This window comes from Ochotona curzoniae, unplaced genomic scaffold, assembly GCF_017591425.1.
Source record: "Ochotona curzoniae isolate NIBS_2020 unplaced genomic scaffold, NIBS_Ocur_1.0 contig_43, whole genome shotgun sequence".
NCBI lineage: Eukaryota > Metazoa > Chordata > Mammalia > Lagomorpha > Ochotonidae > Ochotona > Ochotona curzoniae.
The window spans coordinates 30,329,969-30,356,278 of NW_024466218.1; the positions used below are offsets into that span (position 1 = coordinate 30,329,969).

General features: G+C 42.9%; 1 protein-coding gene and 1 pseudogene across 1 annotated transcript in view; one reads left to right on the forward strand and one right to left on the reverse strand.

Moving 5' to 3' along the window:
* The window catches only part of PHLPP1 (PH domain and leucine rich repeat protein phosphatase 1), a 190,808-nt gene that overhangs the window by 159,215 nt on the left and 5,283 nt on the right, over window positions 1-26,310 (forward strand). Inside the window, exons 11-15 of the mRNA XM_040985088.1 lie at window positions 4,945-5,145; window positions 8,908-9,070; window positions 15,566-15,696; window positions 18,784-18,888; window positions 24,679-24,873. Coding sequence (XP_040841022.1) covers window positions 4,945-5,145; window positions 8,908-9,070; window positions 15,566-15,696; window positions 18,784-18,888; window positions 24,679-24,873 — 795 coding nt within the window. The remainder of the gene's footprint in view (window positions 1-4,944; window positions 5,146-8,907; window positions 9,071-15,565; window positions 15,697-18,783; window positions 18,889-24,678; window positions 24,874-26,310) is intronic.
* LOC121159771 lies at window positions 5,256-5,465 on the reverse strand (annotated as a pseudogene).

The window sequence follows — 26,310 nt, forward strand, 5'->3', positions numbered from 1 at the left end:
GTCTCAAATTATCTCCTGCAAATTTGCTAACTGCAAAAAACATTCTCACTTTACAGGGGAGGTACTTGGCAGACACCGATGAATCAAGTAGTTGAAGCTCAGACCAATAGTATGACCTTGGCACCAGCCATGTAGTTGATAGCAATGCCTGTGATGCACCAAGACGTACCAAGATGTGCTACAGGATACGCTGAGACACATGGGACTTTTGTGACATTTTTGCCCAAGATGCACTACCTTATTTCAATGATGGTAAAGTTAATTGAAGAGACATTCTGCAAAATAATTGTTTGGTGCTACACAAAAGCGTTACGATTGTTTTAAACCAGGAATAATGGTTAGAGAAAACTAAGGATTCCAGGATAACAAAACGTAGCTTGGGATCCTTGATTGGATCCTCAGTCATATAAACAACATTAATGCGATAGTCATTCAGTTAGGATCGGGCCCGTAGATCAGTTTATACTTTTGCATCAGCATGAATTGATTCTTTTTTTTATGAATTGATTCTTTTTTGTTTTTAAGATTTATTTTATTTCCATTAGAAAGGCAGACATATAGAGAGGAGAGACAGGAAGATCTTCCATCCGATGATTCGCTCCCCAAATGAGCGCAACGGCCGATACTATGCCGATCCGAAGCCAGGAGCCTCTTCTGGGTCTCCCACGTGGGTGCAGGGTCCCAAAGCCTTGGGCTGTCCTCGACTGCTTTCCCGGGCCACAAGCGGGGAGCTGGAAGGGAAGCGGGGCTGCCGGGACTAGAACCGGCGCCCATATGGGATCCCGGGCGTGCAAGGCGAGGACCTTAACCACTTGCGCCACCGCGCTGGGCCCTGAATTGATTCTTTTTAAAATTATTTTTTTGACCTTTTGCTTGACAATTATTAAATCTATGTAATGCTATTTCCTCTACTTTTTGCCTTTATAATCTTTGCTTCCCAAGCTAGGCTGTTTCTCATACCTCCACAACAATGGTGTAATTTCTATTAACTTATTACATAGAATTCTTTCTTCACTTATAATCTCTACTACTTAGGTGATTTTGTCCAACCATAGATAGTGGTGGGCTGTTTTTCAAACTGATTAGCAGGTTGTATCATTAATGTAGTAGTGTGTCATAAGCAATGCTTAGAAAGTTTAGTGTAGGAAATATCAGTAACATCAAAAAGTAAGAGCTAATGAAACTTGCAGCAGTTACACGTGTGTAGCATGTGTACTTGCTGGTCATACACAATACATATCCTTTGTTACCATCGTACAAAGTTGGAAAGCCGCAGCTTTAAGAGTTCCCTGCTTTGTGGAAGTAGATGAGCTTGTCAAACATGCTGTATTCTGAGGACAAAAGGAGGAGTTCTCACTGGGCTTGGCAATTGTAACAGGAAAGCCGGTCCCAGTATGGACTTACATAAAAATGATTCAATGCAGAATACCTTCCATATGTCCCAACAGGTGAATTTGTCAAAATCCTGTGCTCTTTCAAGGGACAGGATCTGACTGTAAAATTTAAGATTGTTTTAGAAATTACTCAAAAGCAAACAAAACCAAAACCATAGATGAGACAGATGGACAGAATGTGCCAAAACAGAACAGAGCGTTTGCTCCGAAGGCAGGAAATGGACTTGTCCCACTGCTGTTGCGGGCCACTTTCCAAGTACTCCTGGGCGGGAGCCATTTTTGAGTGTCTTTCCTACGTGATGTTGGCACTTTTTGCTTAGACAAGTTTCTAAGTCCTGTGCTATTTGCTGTTCTGTGGTGTCTCCTTACCCAATAGGTGCTGCCTGACTTCCAACTTTTTTTGGAGGAAAGGGACCATGAATATGTTCTCTCAAAAAGGCCTTTAATGTTTTGTTTTGTTTTCATGTTGAAGTTTTGAGGAAATGTGTTTGTAAACAGTGGCTTTAAGGTTGACAAGATCTGGTTTTATGTCAGTCTGTGCCACCAGTTACTACTTAAACTTTGCCAAGCAATTTTACTTTCATAGCTTTATTTTCAGTCTTTTGTGAAATAGAGGGGGCTGTCAATGGGATGATAGGAGAATCTAATGAGAAATGAAATTGGGAAGAGCTGTGACCTACACATATCACCTTAACAAATGAAAGCAGTGATGTCATGTACTACTTTTTCTCTAATTAGAAGAGAGCTATATGATGAGAAGGCACCTATAGATGAGCCATTTCTTGACACACTGAACAACCTTATACAACTGTTACAAAAATGTCTAACAGAAAAATTTGAGGATAATTAGCATATCAGAGTAGATGGAAACCAAACCTGGTGCTATAAAAATTTTTATAGGGTTTTTATGGGGTTAAAAGCAGGGATTCAAACTGATTATACAACCCGTTTATTAAGCGAGACTGTCACCCATACTGTAGAAGTTTTGCAAAGCTGGTGAAGAATTCCTTGCGATGAAGAATGACACCTGGAGCATCAGTTTCCTGTCTCCTGCTGCAGCTTTGTGGACGTGGGAGGAAGTGGTGTTCTTAGAGGATGGGTGATAGATTTAATTTTCCTAAGACCATGATAGTTTTAAAAAAAATCAGTCTAGTTGTTTGCTCTTTGACCAGTATATAATGAGGCGATTCAGTTGGATGTTAGGCCATTCAGTATCCTTCGGAACCAGCCCGGGTAGTTTTTGGGTTTTATTGTTGTCTTGGTTTTATCTTTTTGCTTTCTTTGCTTTTTGCGACCCCAGTGTAACTTGAATACTTTAATGCTGTGACCCATGTAGTTTTAAGTAAAGTAGTTCCGTTTTCCTGGAAAGATATGGTGCAGGGTTTTTTAAATTTTCCATAAACCATATAGTTATGTAAGTACAAATTTCAGAAAGGCGAGAGAATAGATCTTTTTGTAAGTCCTGTTCTTCCCTTCCCTCAGATTCCATGAGGTTTCTTTAAGTCCCTTTGGCAAACTGTTAAGATGAGCATTGCCTTGTCAGTATTTTTAAAATGACATTCCTCCTTTTCCTAGCCTAAAAATATGCATTCATGAGTTCATTCTCCTCTCTTCTTCTGTGTCTGTAACCGCATATTTCCTAGAGAATTGTATTATAATGAGATTGTCAGACAGTTTCCCAACCAACCTCAGTCAATGATATTTTGGGACCTTAAAATGTATTCTTAAGAGTTTTAATTTATTCTAATTCTACATGGAAGAAATTCCTAACAGGATATTTAAATCAGATGGTATAAATGGGACCTAAAGAAACAGTCATAAAAATACTTTAGAGGATGATGGTGCTGGACCTGGTTTCCTTCCTGGTTCAAAACCGTTTCAGACACTGCATGAATGACCTTCATTTCTTCTCTGTAGCACACATGACAATAATTTCCCATGACTATTTATGGTCTGTGCAGCCCTTCTCTAACTTCCTTTTTTTTTTAAAATGTCAACAGAATACATGTTTCTTTAATGGAAAATGTTCTATTTTAGGGAAGCTGCTTTTCCTCAGATAAGTAATGGAATTGGTGTGTATATAAGTGCGTGTGTGTATATACGGTATGTGTAAAAATGGAGTGAGTAAGATCAGCGAATTGGGAGCCTCGGATGACAGTCCTAATAAATCCTTTTTTTTCCAAGATTAAAAATAAATGTGCCTACTAAGGAAGATTTTATTCTTTTTCCATAGCACATGGCAGAGGAGGCTTGAATCAAATGCGGACAGTTTAGGCACACGAATCTGAAAGAAGAGGAGGGTGTGGCTTATTAACAGGATGGGCAAAGCACTTATAACTGCACTGACTCTCCCCGGTGGGCCTGAGCTGGGTGCTCGGCCTCCCCGCTTCTCCCCAGTTCCTGCACCTGTGCGCAGATCACGCCGTGCCGACGATCACCTGACTCGGAAGCAATGGGCCTGGTGCGCTCCTGCCCTATCCGGCTCATTCCTTCAGAATGACTTGGAACCTGATCACAAGGAGGATTGTGTTTCAGTCCCCAGCTTTGTATTGTGCTTTTATCTGTGTCTCAGTAACTGGAAGAACTGTGTGGCCTGTAACAGGATGGTTATCTTAGCAGTGAAACTGTCCTTTAGCTTGTATCTGTCGTCTACTGTTAGCATGTGGGAACCGTGGCAGCCTATATTATCTTGCTTGTTTGTAGTGGACATTTGATTGAAGTATTGATACAGAAAAGTGGCCAGATAATAAGTATCTCGCTTGAATTTTCTCAGCGTGGTCACTGACTGGTAACTGGTGCAAGCAGCATCCAGACCAAGAAGCAGTGTAGTGCAATATGAAGAGTGTTAGACACCGTAGCCTCACTACCGAGAACTACCCATCCCTGACTTGTATCTCCATGCTTAGTGTTGGCTGACTTTGAACTTCATGGTTATAGAATTGTGCAGTGTATGTTCTTATGACTGACTTTTTCATTCTGCATTATATTTGGGAGATTTATCCCTGTTGATACAGATGTCTGTACTTCTTCCTTCTCTTTACTATATAGTACTCCATTGTTTTTAACACAGAGCAAATGATTACCTGTAGTTGTGAGTTTGTAAGTCAGTAGAATGTGGTGGTTTGTTCATGATACTGAAAAGGACTTAGTCACTATGTGATTCAGTTGTGTAATGATCTAATACCTGAGATTACTAAACCTTTTATTTAAAAGAAGGAAGTGATTGCTTTTCTCTGCCTTAAGTCAGAATGTATACCTCATCAGTTTCCCCTCTACTCACCACCAGCTGTAAAATAGTTTCCTTTGTGCCTCAGTTATTATCTATTTATGTCTTATTTACTGTGCCTTAATAGTTATTGTGTTTATCCTAACAAGTGGGCCAGGGATCCTATGCCTGCTACATCAAATTGCTTGAAGCCTGGGCCTATCTTTCCATCCGTGTTTCTCAGCCAGCGTCTAGGACGGTGCCATTGATCACTTTCTAGGTTTGCTGAGGGTTCTGGAGTAGCGCTCTGGCTTGACACAAATATGCTGCATTTTGTCATTGTAGCCTGAGATTCCTGAATGCATCTGCCAACAAACTGGAAAGCCTTCCTCCAGCTACACTTTGTGAAGAGACAAACAGTATCCTGCAAGAGTTGTACTTGACAAATAACAACCTCACGGACAAATGTGTGCCCTTGTTAACAGGGCACCCCCATCTGAAGATCCTTCACATGGCCTATAACAGACTCCAGAGTTTTCCAGCAAGGTAAGAGAGGATATAAAGGGGTTGGTGTTCTTAACAGCATTTTTTTTGTTTGATCATTTGTCTTGTTTATTAACTGATTTCTTGGTGTAACACTTGACATGTATTAGATGCTCCATAAACAGTTTTGAAAAATAAATCTCTAGGTAGAAAGGGAAAACATAAAAGCTGATGTGGTTATTTCCCAAGGGTGTAAAGCTTCCTTGCTTGTTTCTCACTCATCTACAATTGTCTTATCCAAGCTTTGAGTGACATTTTTCTTTTAGCAATAATCGTGCCTAGGATAAACCTCATTGGCTACGATACTGCCACTGCGCAAAGCTGAGTGACATTTTCCTAAGAAAAACTGTGTTGATTTGTCTAATATGATTGCATACAAAAGAAAAATCTCTATATATTCTTAATCATTTGAAATAAAAATATCTTACTTTGTAGGTTAATTTTTTTCTTTGCCTCTGCTTAACCAATCAAGCAGAATTTTTTAAGAGACACCAATATGGTGTGTGGGCATTGGAGTGTAAACTGGGAACCTGGAGAATCTCCATTAGCTACCGGCTTTTTTTTCTGTGCTCAGGGTGTATAGAAAGCACTGTGTGCCATTGCAAATTATGCCTCTTGGAAGACTTCCTTGTTTAGTTTGTTTTCATTTTAAGTTCTGCTTCTGAGGAGCAGCAGCATTGTGTTTGCTCTTGAGGAAGTCTACGTTGAGCCTGCCATGAGGGTCTCCTGCATGTCCACTTCATGAGCACATGTCCATCTAACAGGTTGGAACATGGAACTCACACACATCAAAACAAGCCTTCTGGTATTCTGCTGATAGCTAGAACTCAGCATCAGGGCCAACTCAGAGCACTAGCACAGCTGCCCTCTGCTTCCTTCCTTCCTTCCTGACCCTACCCGACCCGACCCTACTCTACCCGACCCTACCCTACCCTACCCTACCCTACCCTACCCTTCTTCTCCTTTCCTTTCATTTCATTTCCAAAGCAGAGCAACAGAAGGGAGGGTGGGATCTTCCATCTATTGGCTCACTCCCGAAGCGGTCACACAGCCATGGCTGGTTGGGCAAGGGTAACACCAGTAACTCCATCTGGATCTCCCACATGGTGAGGGACCCATGTACTTGGACCATGGTACCAGGAAGTTGGGTCTGAATCAAGCCAGCTGGAACTGGAACTGACACTCCATCATGGGGTGCGAAGGCTGCAAGTGTTGGCTTAGCATGTTGTACCATGATGTTATCCCCTAGGACTACCTACCAGTCTTTCAAGCCTGGAGCCTGGGAATCAGTTCCTGACAGTCCAGGCACAGCTCTGGTCATTTCAACAGACAAAAGGAAGATCTTTCTACCTTTCAAATAAATAAATAAGTAAGCAAAACATTTTTAAGAAAAGATTGAATGGACTCAGTGCCCTGTTTGGGGGGGATGAATGATCCGAAGTTATTTTTTTTAATAAGATTTTTTTTAATTGGAAAGTCAGATATGCAAAGAGAAGGAAAGACAGAGAGGAAGATCTTCCGTCCAATGGTTCACTCCCCACGCAGCCACAACAACTGGAGCTGAGCCAATCCAAAGCCAGGAGCCAGGAGCTTCTTCCCGGTCTCCCACACGTATACAGGGTCCCAAGGCTTTGGGCCGTCCTTGACTGCTTTCCCAGGCCACAAGCAGGGAGCTGGATGGGAAGTAGTGCCACCAGGATTAGAACTAGCACCCATATGGGATCCCTGCGCATGCAAAGTGAAGGCTTTAGCTACTAGGCTACTATGCCGAACCCATGAACTTAAGTTCTAATGCCAAGTGACCCTTGCCAGATGTACTGCCTTAATTACAGAGCCATGTTCAGTGCATCTTGCTACAGTCTGTCTATGGAAGCTGTAATACAGCACACAGGCTCCCTGGGAAGACCTAAGCTCCTTAAGAGTTAGGACTAGGGCTGGGTTGTCCTGTCTGCTTCAGCCTCAGACCTAATACCAGGTCTGGCCCACGGTAGACACTCAGCAAATGGCTTCTGAATTGGAAAATGTGTCCCAGCAACCAGGTTGTTCATTGACTTTCTATGATAAAAGATGGATACATGTTTAACATTTCCTTTCTTGGGTCTGAGTTCTGTACCTTCAGTCATTTTCGATGCTCATCACCCAGTGGTTGCGCCATGTTTCTCTTAAAGTGACATTTATTCAAGTAATATTCCTAAATAAATCCAGGCTATCGTAGATGGATTAGTTCACAATCTGTGTGTGAATGTTGTTCGTAGTATGTCCTCATAGCCCTGGGTGTTCATGATACCACAACTTATGTCCTTATAAAACTCAGTTCTTGCTATATTCTAGGCACATACTTATTTTCAAGATAAGTAAATAAAATAACCTTTAATAATTGAGATAATGGAGACAGAGTGTGGCTGTCTAGCTAAATGTCTTCAAAATGTGTTGTGTGTTATAACAAGTGACATGATAAGCAGAGAAGGTGCTATAAGTGAAGTACTTCATACTACAAAGTTAGTCTAACTGGAATCACTGGTAGAAAGAAAGCCAGAAAAATGGATGCTACCACGGTGATTGCAGAAGTTAGAAGGGTTATTTTTTTTTTTCCACACCAACTTTACACAGTGCAAGAATCCCTGACTCTTGCATTTTTTAAAATTTAGTCACTGTAATCATTAAGCTTATAAAGATGTCAGCTGAATAATAAAAGCAGTGTTCTTAAATGTTAAATTGCTAAATTATTAAATTACATTTATTGAGGTAAGATTGGAGAGGTTTCTTCTTTGTAGGTGGTTAACAAGAGTTGGGGGGAAAAGGCCTTTTCAGTCTGTTTTGAATGTGGTCCCTCCCAGAAGGGCCAGATCATTGAACTCACCTTTGGACACAGCCCCTGCTCCTCACCACTGCCTTATTTATAATTGTGAGTGGTCATTGGACCTCGGGAAGCAAGGTTGAAGAACACATATCTTACCTTGAGCTGTGGCCCTGTACTATTCTACATCACCTTGAATTTTCTGTCAGTAAAAAGAAATCATGATCAAAACTAGCTTTTTTAAAGCAGTTACATTGGATTGATGATGCTGTTTGACCCATTTCAGTAGGATTTTCATTGGAGTGCAGACTAAGCTACACAGCAAAGAAACTGTTACCAAGGTAACTTAATTTAGACACAAGCTTTTATTAGGAAAGGGACAGCATTTTATTCTTTTTGTCAGTTTGAAGACATGAAGCTACATTTTTGTTCTATAGTAAGAAAGGGGGTGTTAAAATATTTTAATGCAGGGCCTGGCACGATAGCGTAGTGATTAAAGTCCTCACCTTGAATGCGCCAGGATCCCATATGGGTGCCGATTTTAATCCTGGCAGCTCCACTTCCCATCCAGCTCCCTGCTTGTGGCCTGGGAAAGCAGTCAAGGATGATCCAAAGCCTTGGGACCCTGCACCTGTATGGGAGACCCGGAAAGAAGTTCCAGGCTCCTGGCTTCGGATCAGCATATCATCGGCCGTTACGCTCACTTGGGGAGTGAATCATCAGACGGAAGATCTTCCTCTCTGTCTCTCCTCCTCTCTGTATATCTGACTTTCCCATAAAAATAAATAAATCTTAAACAAATATTTTAACATTAAAAAATAATAAAAGAGCAGTAACTTGGTTGTAAAAATGACTATTAGGAGTGAATCTTTAAAGTGATAATAAATTATTCTTTCGAATCTCATTTTTTAGGAATTGCTTTGTAATTATTGTATAACTCCCTTACCCAATGAATTGGTCTCTTTTAGTAAAATGGCAAAACTGGAGGAACTTGAAGAAATTGATATCAGTGGGAATAAATTGAAAGCAATTCCAACAACTATCCTGAACTGCCGGCGCATGCACACTGTGATTGCTCACTCCAATTGCATCGAAGTCTTCCCTGAAGTCATGCAGCTTCCAGAAGTCAAGGTGTGTGGTTTGATTTCACAAGCTCAGCTTGGTGTCCTCAGTGAGGGCCGGTTGCCATCATTCACCAGTTCTGAGGGTCGGGGTCTTCGCTGTGTTTCCTCGGGCTGCAGGCTCCCACTGGCCCTGTGCCACCCTTCCTGATGGCCTGGGCATGGGCAGGTTGTGTCCCTTCACCTCGTAGATAGCACAGCTGCTTTCCTGTGCAACTCTACATATCCTGCTGATTTCCAGAGTGCTCGTGAGACTCGGAGAACGAGCCTGCTCTAGCAGCAGTTTGAGAAAATGACTAGTACCAGTACACAGCCTTCTTTCCTAACTCATCTAGTTACATAGCACACACACTACCACAGTAGTGACCATTCCCAGTATATAGTACAGTGTCACTGTTGTCGCCAAGCAATCGTTGACATGAGCAAATGTTACTTTCATTTGATACATGATGCACCAAAGTGCTGAAAAGGGAAGTGATATATGTAAATGAAGACACCAAACTCGTGGCAGTTTGCAATTCCTGTCTCTTTTTTAATTGTAATTGACACATGTAATGAAACTACCAGGAGTGAAAGCTATCTGGCAACTTTGTATTACTGATTGGTTTCCTGTGGTTGCTGAGTGGGTTGGAGAACAGAAGTGTAAAGTTTTTTTTTTTCTTGATCACACAGTGTTTGCATCTTTAACATTTTAATTGATCAGTTTTGTGGTAATAAATAACTGCTATATGTAGACTTAAATACACCCTGATCTCTTGATGCAGACAAAAATAATCCTACTTGGCCACCTTCCATCTTTTACACACCATGTGATGGAAGCCTTAAGCATCACATAAAGGAACTGTATAAACGATTAAAAACATTAACTAGCATGTATAATTGCTCATTATACCGATTTTTATACATTTACGTGGTGATAGTGTACAAACTATTCTGTAGGTTTGTATGTGTGCTTGTACTTTGGCATAACATTTTATTATGAGCCTTAAGAGTACTATCATATATCACTACAGCATTTTAGAATGCTTATTAGACAACCTGGAAGAAATGTCCTTGCACTTCCTGTGTAGCACTTTACACGTGGTAAAGTGCAGGGCTCATAACTTCAGGGAGGCAAATATAGAATTGGATCCCAGCTGAATATTGTTGAAGTGGTCTGTTTCCTCATATGTAAACTAGGGAAAGAATAGCATTTCCTTTACAGTCTTGTTAGGCATGATGAAATAACACATGCAAAGTGATTGAAATAGGGGTGGCACAAGGAAGAACTCCTTTAAATGTTAGCCATTGTTAATAGAATTCCACTGTGATGTTGACCATGTAGAGCAACTATTTTGCATAAAGCTCAATAAGATGTAGGAAATGCAGCTGAAGCAGACCCTCTTTGTCTCCGGTACAGGTAAGATACGGACAGCTTGGTTTCCGGAGGTCTGGAAGCTGCCTCTTGCTTGCCGTGGTAGCTGTGCAGTGGCATCTCCTATAGGACCTTGCCGAGCCGGGCTCTGTCACACACCTGAAGCACAGGCTTGAGATTAGCATCCTATTTGCTAGTCTTATTTTCCACACCTGTTACGTATTTTAATGTTATGTCATTCTTAAGTCGAGGTTAGATCATTTTTTTTTATTTTTTTAAGTGTCTGATTGAAAAATACAAACCGATTCACGATTTGACTAGACTGTATGAAATATGGCCTTGGTGTATTAAAATGAAAGCCTTCCCCAGAATTTTGCTTATGCTTCTGGATTCTATAGAATATGCCTTCAAGTGCTGTTGGAACTCCATGCCCGTTGTCTTCTCTCTGTACCCTGCTGTACAACTCCTTGTCAAGGGTATTTTTCACATGGCTTTTTAAATGGTTTCCATTCTTCTCTTATTTGTTGGTTTTCTTCCTTGGCTCCACAGCTGTCATATCTTACGATTTTTTCTCCTGTTAACAGTATCAGGCTATTTAATGGTAGATGGAAGTGTACTAAATACTAGATTTGTTCTTAATAAATCTAGAGGAGAGGTGCAGAGTTTAAATAATTCTCCTTTGAATAGAAAATATAAATTTTGCATCCTTGAACACATGTTATTTTAAAGAATAGTAGTCAAATTATTTTGGACTTCTGAGTTGATATTTTGGTGTTCTTTCATATAACACTTGATACTAATTTTGCACACATTTAAACTGTCTAAAATACAATTTCTGATTAAAAAACCACTTATGCTATCCCAAGTGATAAATATACCTGTGAAAGCCTTCCCTGCAAACTGAGCCCTAAAGCATGTTTTTAATGAGAAATGAGTAATTTAATAACATTACACTGTATGCATACTGCTTGTTTAAAGAATAATATCATGGTATGTTTAACTATTTTTAAACGTTAAAGGAAATCACAGGATGGGTGTTATGGTGCTGCGGGCTCAGCCACCAGCTGGGACACTAGCCCCTCTGCTTCTGATCCGGGTTCCTGCTGATACGTACTGGGAGGCAGTGGGTAATGGCTGCAGCGCGCAGGCCCTGGCCGCCCATGAGAGAGACCTGGTTGGAATTCAGTCTCTGCCTGGCCCAGCCCTGGCCGTTGTGAAAGCGGGGGCGGGGGCAGGGTGCGTCGTGTGCCTCCCATTGGGTTCCTCCTCCTTTAAGGCAGGCTGCTGGTTCTGTGTGTTCTGACATGTGCGTGCACAGTGCTCCCCTCTGATGGTGAGCCCCTTCTCAGCTGTGTGTTACCTCACTTTTTCTCAGAGTTGGATAATTCCATTTTCAGTCATTTTTATAACTAAAACTTTAATCATAGCAAAATAATTTTAATAATAACTTTGGTTAACCATGTCCTACAGTGAACTCTCAAAGAGGTTATTTGCTATTAGTCATGTTTTAGGCAAATTTAACATTGCCTAAAAATGTGTTTTCAAGAAGTTGTACATTTAACAGAGGTAAACACTTTGATGGCATAAAATATTTTAGTACTGTTTTTTTCTTCAGTCCACCAAAATGTTTTCAATTTTTCAATTATTTATCCAACACATGTCTGTTGAGTACATCAACAGTCATTGTTGAGAACAATAAAGGAATCCCAAGTGGTGCCTTACATAAACCCCAATAGGGCAGCATCTCTCGCCCTCCTGTAAGTTTTGCAAGGATTTATTTATTTATTTATTTATTTTTATTTGAAAGGCAGATTTACAAAGAGGAAGACAGACAGACAGGTCTTCCATCTACTTTTTCACTCCAGAAGTGATCCTAATAGCCAGAGTTGAGCTGATCCAAAGCCAGGAGCCAGGGGCCCTCAAGGTCTCATGTGAATGCAGGGGCTCAAGGAATTGAGCCATCCTCTGTTGCTTTTAATTTAGGTCATAAGCAGGAAGCTGGATCAGAAGTGGAGCAACCAGAACACAAACTGGTGTCTATATGGGATGCCTGTATGCCAGAGGATTTGCCTGCATACCACCGTGCTGGCTCCAACCTCCTATAGTTAGTGTGAACAGACTTAATGTATGGAAGTATTAAAGGGTGATTTCTGTGGTTTTCTTCTAGTAAAGAAACTTTTGCATCTTCATGCAGATAAGTAGCATTTTAAATGTATCCAAATTACTTTACAGTGCCATTTACTCTAGGTTGAACTTAACCTAGGCACTTTTATCTCAGTTGCCATCCTAGCAGAACTAACTACTAAAGGACTTTAAAAGATTGATTCATTTGTTATTCAGCAAATAATTGCCTGCCATGTGCCAGGCCGTGAGGCCTTTGTTCATCCTTTTAAGCATCCTTTCCTGTTGAGCTTCTTCCCTTTCCAGTGTGCTACATTTAGGATGAGGGAAGAGTGGCTGTGCCTGCTTTCTCGGAGGTCAAGGTGTAGTGAAAGAATTAGTAAGATAATTATAACAAGGACATCCAGTTGAAACAGAACTCATGGCAGAATTTGGCATGGAGTTGAGTCTTAAAAGGAATGAGGCAACTTTGATTATTAAACAGCAAGAAAAGCTTGAAGAAGAGTCCCAAGGAAAAAGAGCAGCACATGGAAAGATGTAGGTAAATGAGCATGTGGCACAGGCAGGAAGGCACTGCTTTGACATGGCCGAAGTGCAGTGTGTGAGGAGGCGAAGGGCGAAGCGGGGCTCAAGGACCTCACTGGCCATGAGGGGGTTGGTGAGCGAACTGAAGGGAGCAGCTGGCTCCAGCTGACAGACGGAAGCTGAGCTACGATCAGGCGGGATGGAGCGCAGTGCAGAGAACACCCTGAGAGCATGATGAGTGAAAGCACAGTTATGCCTCACCTCCAGGGGATGTGCCAGGTGGCTCCAAGCCAGGACGAGGAATTAGGTGAGATGGACAGACTCGGCCAGGGGGCCCAAGGAGCCCAGGGGCCTGGGCAGCAGTGTGCATTGCAAAATAAGATCTACACCACAATTCACCCCCATTATCATTATCACTAAGCACCCTACTAAACCCGTTTTGTAATTTGGTCATTTTAAAAATTATTTTTCATGGTAACAGTTCCACAGGCACAGGGATTTCCCCTTCTCCTCCCCAGTCCCTTCCCTCCTGTTCCCCTGTAGATTGTAACAGTAACGGAGTTCCTCAACAGAAGTCACACGTCCAGCATTCTGCTGCTTAGTGTATTGTGACATTGTAGGTGTGGACAGTGGTAGTTCATCATTGGTAGTCCTCCTTTTACTCAGGCCTATTGCAATATATTTTCACTTCCTGGTATGCTAGTCTTCATAATAAAGTTCATATATGAGAATATGGATATACATGTTTGCCTGTTATCTGATGATCTTGTATTTTGCGTGGAGATTACCTTATATCAGAGAGAACATGTGATATTTGTCCTTTGGAGATTGACTTATTTCACTGAGCAGAATGGTCTCTAGTTGGGACCATTAGTTGCAATGACATAAAGCGTTTATACGAAAGCATTGTATTATTTGAAATCCATTGAGAAAGCATTTCTCCAAAATACATTTTACCCAATTTTTGCCTCCTCGGTTCATAACAGATTTAACTTATTTAGGAATGTTTTCCAATAAAAGGAAGATGTTCAGTATACCTTATTTAAGCCTTACATGAATTTCATGAAAGGAGAAATAATATGATTTACAAGTAGCACTATTTTTGATTGGATCAGTGTGATGGCCCTTTAGTTCAATGAGGGAGAACCTGCTGGAGAATCCAGATACTAGATGTCTTGAGGCATCTCCCGATGCTCAGTAGGATAGGCACACCTGCTACTCTTCTTTGACCAGTTCTTATTTAGCTTCTTCGGAAGTGTCTTACCATTTGGAGTGTATATATATTTTTGCTGATTTTGTTTCCTTTTGAGAAAGCCCATCAAAGTTGTAACTGTAGTTTTCTTGGCCACAACAGGCACAGAGATTTTGTGAGCAATAAGAAAAACTCCTACGCTTAGGATTTTTCTGTTCATGCTTAATTTAAAAACAAAAAATTTTTTAACTGAAAGGCAGATAAAAAAAAAAAAGGCAGAGAGATGGTGAGAGGGTCTTTCATCCACTGGTTCACTCCCCAAATGGCCACAATGGCCAGGGCTGGGCCAGGCCAAAAACAGGGGCTAGGAGCCTCCCTGCTCTCAGCATGTGGGTACAGGGATCCAAGGACTTAGGCTTTCCTCTGTTGCTTTCCCGGGTCACTGTGAGAGAGCTGGATCAGAAGTGAAGCAGCCGTGTCCCATATGTGATATCTGCACCACAAGTGGAAGCTTAACGTGCTGTGCCACAACACCAGCTCTAATTAATGCTTAAGTATAGTAATAAAAACAGAGAAACAAAGAACATAAATTTTCTGCTAGTCAAAAAAAGTCTATTGCATTTATAAAACTTTTATAGCTTTATGATAGAATGGCGCATCAACTCCTCTTTCCTCATTTGAACAGTGTGCCAGACCATGAGCCTGATATTCACAGATCAGAAATACTAAGAAGTGGTCATTTCATGTGTTGGTGCAGATGCCCATGTCCCGTATCAGAGAACATGGATTCTGTGCTCCCGAATCGGCTGCCTGCCAGTTCACATCCTGAGAGGCAATGTGGATGGCCCTGGTCATTGAGTTCTGCCAGGAGCATGGGAGATGTGGGTAGTATTCCTGTTTCCCAGCTGTAGTCCCATGCCATTCATCCCAACCACCCAGCGTCTGGGGAGTCAGCTCGCGGATGAGAGCACTCACTCTTGCTTTTTTTCTCCCTCTCTCTTTCAGCTAAATATATGAATTTTTTTTTGGAAAATTGCATCTGTACACTTTATTTCCTTGTTGTCATTTGCTAAACAATAATTATTGATATAGCATTTAGATTGCATAGCATATTGTAAATGTCCTAGAGAGGATTTACAGTGGATTATAGCATGTCACGTGAAAGCATCCTTGGCTGTTCTGTTGGCAAGCGGGCCTGACTCTTACCTTCCTTCAGACACCACGTGATGACTGCGGTCTAGTGGTTGGTCAGGCTGTCAGCAGCAGAGTAGAGAACGGCTCCAGACATCTTTTTGTTTCCACTGACCCTTTAGTGCGTGGACCTGAGCTGTAATGAACTCAGTGAAGTGACTTTACCAGAAAACCTGCCTCCCAAGCTGCAAGAACTGGACCTGACCGGAAACCCGCGCCTTGTCCTGGACCACAAGACCCTGGAGCTGCTGAAGTAAGTGTTTAGAAAGCAGGGGAGCCCCATCGTTGCTCATGAGAAAGGGATCTGTAACGTTAGTAAAAATACAGGCCAGAAGATGAAGCATCCCTTGACTTAGTGACTGGATCTGCACACCCACCAGGCTATAAACACTGAGCAGGCCTGGCACGATGGCTTGGTGGCTGAGTCTTTGCCTTGCATGTGCCAGCTGTTCTACTTCCCATCTAGTTCCCTGCGTGGACTGGGAAGGCAGTAGAGGACTGCCCAAGGCCTTGGGACCCTGCATGCATGTAGGGGACTGGGAAGAGGCTTCTGGCTTCTGGCTTCAGGTCAGCTCAGCTCCAGCCACTGTAGCCATTTCTCTCTGTAAATCTGCCTTTCCAATAAAAATAAATAAAAAATAAATCAAAACCAGCGAACCAAAACATGAAGTTAAATCGCAGCAGTTCTGATAACATGGTTGTGAGACTTAGAAGAGGTGTTAAGAAAGAAACTGAAAGAGATAAATGATACAGGGAGAGCTAATTTCCAGATTTTTAAACAGAATTGGTAATGTAGGACAGTTAGACCCTGCTTTGGGAAAGAACTCATTGATGCTGTCTCATCTTGGTGTTGGTGGTGTGGAAATGCAGCTTGCGGTGATGTTGGCTGTGTAACATACTAAGTTACAGTTAAATCTATGAAAGGAAGTGATTTGGGGCCCGGTGCAGTGGCCTAGTGGCTGAAGTCTTCTCCTTGAACGCATTAGGATCCCATATGGGCCCCAGTTCTAATCCTGGCAGCTCCACTTCCCATCCAGTTCCTTGCTTGTGGCCTGGGAAAGCAGTCGAGGACAGCCCAATGCTTTGGGATCCTGCACCCGCATGGGAGACCTGGGAGAGGTTCCTGGCTCCTGGCTTCGGATTGGTGCAGCACCGACCATTGTGGTCACTTGGGGAGTGAATCATCGGATGGAAGATCTTCCTCTCTGTCTCTCCTCCTTTCTGTGTATCTGGCTTTTTAATAAAAATAAATAAATCTTAAGAAATAAAAGAAAGTGATTTTTAACAATGAGGAGAAATCATATTTATATAGTCATGTGGATATAACTACAAGCTAAAACACAACTTTTGAGGCAAAAAGGGGGAGAAAAAACTTAGAAGAAATCAGTATGTAGATTGATTTTAATATTTGTTTTATATAAGTTTAAACATGAACTTTTTATATGTAAAGTTTGCAGATGTTTTTATCCAAGCCTTTTATACATAGAAGTTATAAATATTAATATTCATAAACTGTGAAGAATAAATCTAAAAGACAAATGACAAACTAGTAAAAAGAGTTGCCTTCTGCCCCCACAGCCCAGAAGCAAAGCAAAGCATCAGTCTGGGAAATAGATTTAGTTCTTTGAAGACTTTGTACTGTGTGAGTGTTTTAGACATGAGCCTTCACATTCCACAGAATCTGAGAAAGCAATGTGGTGAGAGGCTGGGATCGGGGCTTTCCGAGACGCTCGGGGGCTGAGGTTCCAGACAGGTGCACCTGCGTGCCGGCCAAGCGTGGAGAAGTGTGGAGAACTGCCTTGTTCAGACGTCTTGCTTATCAATAAGAAAACTTGGCAAAGAGGATTTGAAGCCACGCTAAAATGAGGCATTAATTTGGCTTAGATGTTTTCTGTTGCCGCCCTACATGGTGTATGTTTTCTTGGCTTTTTAGGATATGAGGAAAGTGAATGTTTAATAATTGGCTAAAAATTTTTGATGTAATTGAAAATAGAAATTGTTTAGACAAATATTTTTAAATCAGTGATTTTTGTCTCTAGTGGTTTCTAGAATCAAGGTGGGTACCAGTTAAACTTAGGATTTTAACTGAGTCTACAGAAGGATATTCAATGTTAGATTTGGGAATTAAGAAATGGCAGCGCATCGTTGGAGTTCTTGGGACCTCGGCAAAAGTAGTTAGAGGTTGTTGAAAAGAGGTGAGGCATATACTTTCATTGAATGGGAGAAAAAATCCTATGGATTACAAGAAGGCATGATTTGTTTAGCCACGTGGGAGCAACCTTCTGCTCTCCTGCTTCCCCATCTGTCACAGCTCCTGTCTGTGGGCACTGGATGCTCTAGCAGCCCGGCTCGTAAGGAAGAGTTTAGCATTTGCTACTTGTGTTTGGGATCCTTGGGGACCAGTTATGTCCACTGGAGCTGAAGTCCAGTTTAAATACATGGAGGTTTTTTGTAATATATTAAAATCCCTCTTGTTTACTTAGCAATTTTACATATAGATTTATTTCATGCTAGCAGTCTTAACACGGGTGGTTTTAGAAGTGCTTGGGAATGTCAAGTTCTTGATAAGATTCGCTAATATTTGAAGCAATGATATGGGTAGAAATTGAATTTGGGGAGGGAAGTTGCAGAATTCTTGCCTATCACTTGAACAGCATAATTGTGGCTTTTGTTTTATTTTTTTTCAAGTCTGGGTATTCATATCCAAGAGTTGATCAGTCCTAATAATTAAAAGACTTTGTTCATGCCAAGGCTATCTTCTACATTCCCAGAACTGAACAGCCTTGAATGTAGAGGATAGCAAACTCTCTAGTGACTGCTTTATAATGTCCATAAAAACTAATTTTTGAAGGATTTATTTTTATTTATCTGGAAGAGAGAAAGAGGTCTTCCATCCCCTTGTTCACTGCCCAGTGGCTCTGATGGTCAGTCTGAGCCGGCTGAAGCACGGAGCCGGGAACGGCATCTGGGTGTCGCATGTGGGTTGCAGGAACCGAGTCCCTGGGCCATCTTGTACCTCTTCCCCAGGTGTGTTAGCACAGCCGCTTGACTCAGATAAGCACTCCGGTATGGGGTACTGGTGTTAGCAGGTAGTGGCTCAAACTGTAGTGCCACTACACCATCCCCTAGGGCTGTTTTGCTGCTCTGTTTCTATGCCCCTTGGTTTTCATTACAACAGATAGCTGGTTCTGGTTGCCGGTAAGTATTTCAGACATAGGACACACAGTGGGCAGTGGTGAGTATAAAGTGCCTAGCGGTAGCTTTTCATTTCTCGAATGAAGATAACAGCTGGCAAAGCTGGTTTTAATGGTTAGTGTTCCCTCCCTGTTTCCCTTGCTAGTAACATCCGCTGTTTCAAGATTGACCAACCTTCGGCAGGAGATGCATCTGGAGCCCCAGCCGTGTGGAGTCATGGCTACACTGAAGCATCGGGGGTGAAAAACAAGTAAGTCAGACCAAACTTTGAAAGCTGCACTGCGTTCTGCCAGCCTCACTTCTCCACTGGGGAAGCAGCAAACACAGGCTGTGGCGAGTCTGCAAAGCGAGACTCCCTCATGACTTACATTTGAACGGCAAGCCGAGGTCCCCCTTGGCGTCACATGCGCTCCCTTTGTGAGACCGTTGCTAGGCTACGGTGTAACTGCCACATTGTATCTGTGTAAGGCTCCAGTGTTTGGAAAAGGGCTAAGTATTGAAATGCATCCCTGCTCCTTTGAAAAGACCCTTTCTCTTTCTCTGAAGCCTGTTTACCAAGCCGAACAGGGGTACTATTAAGGATTGGTAGCCTTGATTGTCCGTGCTCGGGATCGCTCACCTGATGCACTGGGGCGCTGTCTTTCTGATGCACATCACCTTGGCGGGAGTTGGAAGTCTGCTCCCTGTGATGTCACCTGCACGTCTTGCCACCGAACTAATCCGCCTTTATCTCTGTCTTTCCTGTGTCTACCAGCTTTCTCTCCGAGATAAAAATGTTGATTTTCCTGAGAAACATCACCCAGCTTTTCAGGCTCACTTGTGTTGTATGAAGAGATCATTACTAGAAAAGAAAAGGACCTTACAAACTAGGATAGTCTAAGCTTAGTTAGTTTAAGAGCACAAGGTATCGAGAGTAGGGGAAGGAAGACAGTGGAAGAGAATCCAATACAGGATACCACTAGTGTTCAGCCCAGGGCTTGTGTTAGAATCAGGTGAAGAGGTTAAAAAATCCCAGGCTGGACCCATCAAGTCAGTAGGACCCCGGGTGGGTGGGATGTATGTATGGCTTGAACCACTTACTGGCTCTGTGCCCACGTGGGAGGTCGAGGCAGAGCTTGCTGCTGTGCCCACTGCTAAAGAGGATAGTTCTGGGTCTCACACACAGATCCTGTCCCCTTGTCCGGGGCTGTGGTGGGAAGAGGAACTCCCGCTCTGGCACCTGCTTTCTGTCTGCTCAGCAGAGGAGGCTGGCATCTGGCGCCTGATTTCTGTGCACTTTGCACTAGATATGATTGCATTGGGTCTGTTCATACACATCAGTGAAACAAGAAAACATTAGATGTGTTTTTTCTGCATAATTTTCCCTTCCTCAGTTACTGGTTGTAACGTTTGCTATATTGATGTGTGAGCCAATTACAGGAAAACACCAAAGCAGCTTTATGAACTGTCCTCAGGTGAATCCCAGCCAGCTCCAGGCCTGGCAGTGAGCAGCGCCAGGAAGTCCCGGCCTGTCTGGGCCCTTGCTCTGTATCATTGGGTTTTGCCAAGGTTTCTTCGGTGTGTTTGGCTTCTTGCTTTGTTTGCCTTCTGCATTGTGGATAATGGTCATGTGAGCAAGGAGCCTGCTGCAGGGGCAGGGCTGGGGAGAGCGGGGAAGGGGGCTGTGCTTGTCCTGCTTCCCAGTCTCAGCGAAGTCTTGTTCTCTCCCTGCCTCCTTCCCCTGGGGGCCAGTGTCAGTGCTGTCAGCTCATTTCAAATCCTCTGGGGGAACCCAAGTGGGGAGCTGCAGGTGGGTAATTTAGGCTGCTCCTCGGGCTAAAAAACAAATGAGAGTATGGCTGAAAGAAATTCTGAGTGGCCACTGCTGTACTTTGGGGTTGTGGGGCAGTATTTCTTTATGTCCTCTCCACATGAATCCATTCCAACAAGGGGGAACTTAGAAGACACGATTGTGGTTATCAGGTTTAATTATGCCAGTAATGACTGTATAATTTAGTGTTGACTTTTTTTTTTTAATATGTGGAGGCAAGAATTTCAAAGTCTTGAAACAGAAGCCCAACTGCCTGGTTTTGAATCTGGACTCTGCACTTGTTACGTAATCATGAGCACCTAGGCAAATCTCGAGCTTGAGTTCCTCTGTTAGTGAGGGGGAAGCTGCCCGTCCTCCTGGGGCTGCGGGAGGATCGCCTGAGTTCATTTACATGACCTACTTAGAGCAGTGTGTGCCAGCCGATGAATCTGATTTCAATATTGCCTTCTGTTAATACCAACGATTGCTATCATTATTGATCCCTGAACTCCGTAAGGGCAGGGATTGTATTTTATATATGCATTGTATCTATCTATGATCCGTTGTGGTTACTCAGGATTTGTTTTTCTGTTATTACAACAAGAAGGCACAGTATGCGTTTGGTAAAATTCATCCTTTCTAGCATGCTATACTGCATGTTTGGTGAAAGAATATCCCTACATTCTCATCACCACAGTGAAAATAGAAAGCAGTAACTTCATTAATGCCTACACTCACCCATGCCTGTTTTTTGTCAGTTTTTCTCACTCCCAGACCTTGGCCACTCTTGCTAGATTTTGGTCCCATTATTTTTCAGCATGTCACCCAGATGGGACTCCTCCGGGGTCAGCCTTCTCAGTGTGACTGCTTGCACTTCACATGATGCACTTGAATTTGAGTTGCTGCATGTCTTGTAGTTTGTTCCTGTTTACACTGAGTAGAATTCCATTACATGGTTGTATAAGGTTGCCTTTTCATCTGTCATTTGAAGAATGTTTAGATTGCTTCAGGCTTTTAGCACTTACAAATAAAAAATGCTCTAAGCAGTTGTATATTGGGTTTGGGGTAAATGTGTATTTTCATCTCTTGGGTAAATAATTGAGGTAAATGTGTCTTCTATTAAAAATATCTTAGACTTATTTCCGCATCAGTTAGGGTGATCATCTGGCTCTTCCTTAGTCTTGATTCATTTTAAAATAGTGCTGGCTTCCTGCAATTAGCTGCTGGGTTTCCTCTTGAGTTTTCTAGAAGGGTTGATAGAAAATTGATATTACATCTTCTTTTATTTAAAAAATTCACTAGTGAGAACATCTGGGCTTGCGATTTTCTTTGTGACTTTTTCCATTCAAATTCTTTCGAATTTTGACTTTTAAATAAACATAGTTTCTTTTGTATAAAATTACTTCTTACTTTCTTGAATAAATGGTATTTTCTGTTTCTAGATTTTAATATCCGTGGATACATGACAACGCCCCTGAATTGCTCATTCCTTCTGTTGGTAATTTTACCAATGATTTTTGTGCTGCTGTGGAGTTTATCAATTTTATTGATGCTCTCAGAGCAAGGTTTTGCTTTTGTGTCTAGGCTCTGTCTCAGTAAAGCCTGTCTGTGCATTTGGGAAGAATTGCTCTGGTTGGGTGTGGTGCAGTGTCAACAGCGATTGGTAATATTGCTCAAGTCTAAATACCCGTGCTGATTTTCCTATCTTCTTTCTTGTTCTCTTGGTGATAGGGGTGCTACTTACAGATGTGCTTTGTTCTTAGAGCAGTTTTTGCTTCATATATTTTGAAAGTCTGTACTAAGCATGTTACAGCTTCCTGATGAACTGATTTCTTCATCCTTATGAAAGACCCTGCTTGGGCCTGCCACAGTAGCCTCGTGGCTAACGTCCTCACCTTGTATGCACCGGGATCCCATATGGATGCCGGTTCTAATCCCGGCAGCGCCGTTTCCCATCCAGTTCCCTGTTTGTGGCCTTGGGACCCTGCACCCACTTGGGAGACCCGAAAGAGGCTCCTGGCTCCTGGTTTGGTTTGGCGCAGCTTCCATCTGCCCTTTCTGTTGCTTGGGAAGTGAATCAGTGGACAGAAGATCTTCCTCTCTCTCCTCCTCTCTGTATATCTTGACTTTCCATTAAAACAAACAAAAATCCCTGTTTGTTTCTGTAGAGTTCTTTGTTCTGAAGTACACAAAAAACTATCAGCCATTTTAGCTTTCTTTAGATTAAAGCTGGCATGGTCTACCCTTTCTTATTCATTTATGTTTAACTTACTTGTCCCTATATTTAAAATTGCTTTCTTCTAAGTGATTTATAATTAAGGCTTGCTTTTTTTCTTTATCCTCTCTAGCTTTTTTAGTGTAGTGTTTAGACCCTTTATGCCTCATGATATCTTTGAGACGGAAAGTTTTAAACCTTCCAACTTAATGTTGTTTTCTGTTTGTCTCATTGATTTTTTATTTTCTTTTTCTTCAACCTTTTGTGTTCTTTCTTATGCCTCCTCTAACTTTATCTTTTTTTTAGTTCCAGCTTTGTGGGCAGGTTGTTGGGGTTTATGACTGCTGTCCACCTTCAGCTGGCATTGTGTTGTTTCCTGTGTAGGACCTCACGGGTCCGTGTGCTTCCTCTGTGCCTTTTGGTCTGTTAGCGTGAGTTTTAGTTCTCTGCCTGTTGTGAACTACGTGATGTTTCTGCCACAGTGCCTCTCAGCTTCAGTGCTGTGCACACTCCAAGGCAGGGCTGGGCACCACAGGGTGTTTAGTAGCTTTGCTGGCTCTGCCCCCCAGATGCCAGGAGCACAGCTGACCCCACCCCCATCGTGTCAGGAAAATGTTTCCTGGAGGCAGAATCGCCCCTGCTTAGACTCACTGTTCCAAAGTGATTTCAAAAAGATTTTTTTTTCGTATTTACTCACCTATTTGTCATTTCCAGTGTGCTTCATCCTTTTGTATAAATTCAGATTTCCATCTGGTGCCGTTTCTTTCTGCCTCAAGGATTTCTTTTTACATTTCTGCAGTGCCAGCCTTCTGGTGGCAAATGCTTTTATTCATGCTCTTGGAAATGTCTTTATTTCACCTTAAGTTTTGAAAGCTGCTTCTGCTGGTGGATGAGCCTCGGTTGTCTTTAGTGTTCCCTCTTTCCTCTGGGTGCCGTAGACTCCATTGTCCCCAGCGCTGTTGCCCACGAGATGTCACCGTCACCCGTGGCCTTTTGCTCCCACCTCATCCTCCTGCACTTGTTCTTGGCTTATAGCAGGTAGATTTTAATGTGCCCCAGGTTCTGCTTGTTTGCAGTTTGTTGAGCTTCTCCTGTTGATAGGTTTACAGGTTTCATCTAGTTTGAAATTTTTGCAGTGACTTAAATGCTTGAATGTTTTCTCTTTCCCCTCTTTGGAAGATTCCAACTTGATGTGATTTAAAGGAATTCTACCAGTTACAAAGGTCTGCTCCTCCCCCAGCCCTTCCCCCCACACACCCAGCCCTCTTTGTTGCATTTTGTATAGTTTCTGGGACACAGTTAAATGCAGGTGCTTTGAGTTTGGAGTGGGAAAGTGTCCTGCCACGCCAGGGCTGGCTCCCAGCAGCTCTACTCCTGCAGGTCCTGCCTGGGTATGATTGCGCTGCCACTGGGCCTGCTTGTCCTGCCTCAGCTGCAGACCCACCTGCTGGGGCCACCGCCACTGCTGCCTGGATGCTCCTCCCAGGGACGCGGCCTGGACTTGTGCCGGCAGGCAGCAGAGCACCAGGGACCTCCTTAGAGGCCGTGGACTTGGGTGTCTCATTGCCTGAGTGCTATTGTTTGTTTGTTTTGCTCTTTTTTTTTAAATTAAACTTTCATTTGTTTTTTTTTTTCAGCATTTTGGTGTTTATTTTGGCCAGATATGGAGATTTCACCTCCTTTATTTTTAAATTTTTTTTCACCTTCTTTATTAAAGAAATCTATAAATACAGATGTATTATCTTGTATTATTTCTCACACCTTCCTCCTGTTCTCTTTCCTCCCTTAAAAAAATCAAATCCTCAAAAGTGACAGGTGGGAAAGCATATTGTGTGAAGCATAATATATGTTGGAAATTCTCTGCTTATAGGAATTGGTTGGCGTAAATTAGCTGGGAACAGTTTACCCAGAGTCTGCCCAGAGTCATTAAGAAAGAGACAAAGCTGCAGGAGCAGATCGGGAGGGAAAAGTGGAGTTCGGTTGGGCAGGGAGAAGGACAGATGGAACAGACTCAACACAAAACATGTGCTTTGCAGGTTGTGTGTGGCAGCCCTGTCGGTGAATAACTTCTGCGACAACCGGGAGGCCCTGTATGGTGTGTTCGATGGAGACCGGAATGTGGAGGTGCCCTACCTTCTCCAGTGTACCATGAGTGACATTTTGGCTGAAGAGCTGCAGAAAACAAAAAATGAAGAAGAATACATGGTCAATACATTCATTGTTATGCAGAGGTGGGTCCTTGGTGTGTTTTCTTGCTCTTGACGGGCTTACACACTCATTTCAAAGTGCTATGCTTGGTGACGGGCACCAGTGTGCACTTAGTTCTGGTGCTGCCCAAGCGTCAGGGAGGGCCCAGGATCCAGTTGGACACACGGGTGTTTAGACAACTTTCTAGAGGGTTGAGTCATAGCCAGGAATTTGGTTTCTGTGAGAGCTGGAGCTCACAGGCCTGTGATACCGTATTTTTTCCAGCCTGTTAATGATGACAGCCACCCCCACTCCACCCTTGGCACCACCCAAATTGCTTGAGTTCCGCGGATTCTTTAGATCTTCTGATGTGTGGAGTGTTCTTTGAAATGCACCATTTCTACCCCCGTTTATTGACCCTTATGAAATACTGTCACTGGTTTAAGATAGTGCGAACCTTGTGAAATGGAATAGGCATGTTATAAGCAGGAGTTATGTAACTGTTTTTGTGTTGTCCCCGTCCTGCCCCCTGTTAATTGTCCAAAACAGTCTGACCAGCAGGACCTCCAGCCAGTCCTAGAGCTCCCACCTACGGCCAGCTTCGGGCTCCTCGGGCATCTCAGACCCGAATGGTGCAAGGTTTCCCTTGCTCAAATAATTACTCCTTCTTATCTTAGCGTCAGGGAGTTGTCTGTCTATAAGTATACTGTAGACCCTTCCTCATGTCAGACCCATGAGCAGTCTGAAGATCATGGGCACAATGACCCTCCCTGTCAGCTGCTCCTCCCTCTTTGTGCTCGGCTGCAGGATGTTCCCTTCTCTTGGGAAGTGGGAGAAATGCCTTCTCAACAATGTGGGTACATGAGGTCTTGAGAGGCATAGCTAAGTCATGAACAGTTCTTCTTAAAGGACCCGGGGAGACAGGCCTGATGTGGTTCTTTGTGGCAGCACTCACCCAGTGCAGATCCCAGTGGTTGCATATGGTTAGCCATGGAGCAACGAGGATAGCTGAGAGGCATCAAGCCCCACTATGTCTGCACAATCGTGTTGGAAGTGCCTTGTGTGCTTCCTGTAGACAGGCCCTGCTGCTCTGCTCATTTCCCTGAGCGGAACCGAGGTACGAGACGTAAGGCAGGGAACTCTGAGTGTAGTAGTTGGTGTTGCCAGTGCTTTCCCCTGGCAGTAAGAACGAGAGAGTGTTGTGTCCAGTGTCGACTTAGTAGTCTTGTTGTAGACAAGCCATGAGCACGTGTCCCACATGCACACAGGTGTGCATGTTTGCACCTGCACCCATGGAAACTCCCAGAGTCTCCTTTTCTGTGGTCCCTCAATTTCTGGATAAGAATTCAAAACTGAGAACCTCACACTCTGATCACTGCACGTCACCAGTCACCGTGCCTTGGGAAGGAAGTTAGCAGCACTGCCCTGGCAGGGCCTAAAACCACAGCCAGCTGTGTTGTCTGCAGGCTGCCAGCCTAGCC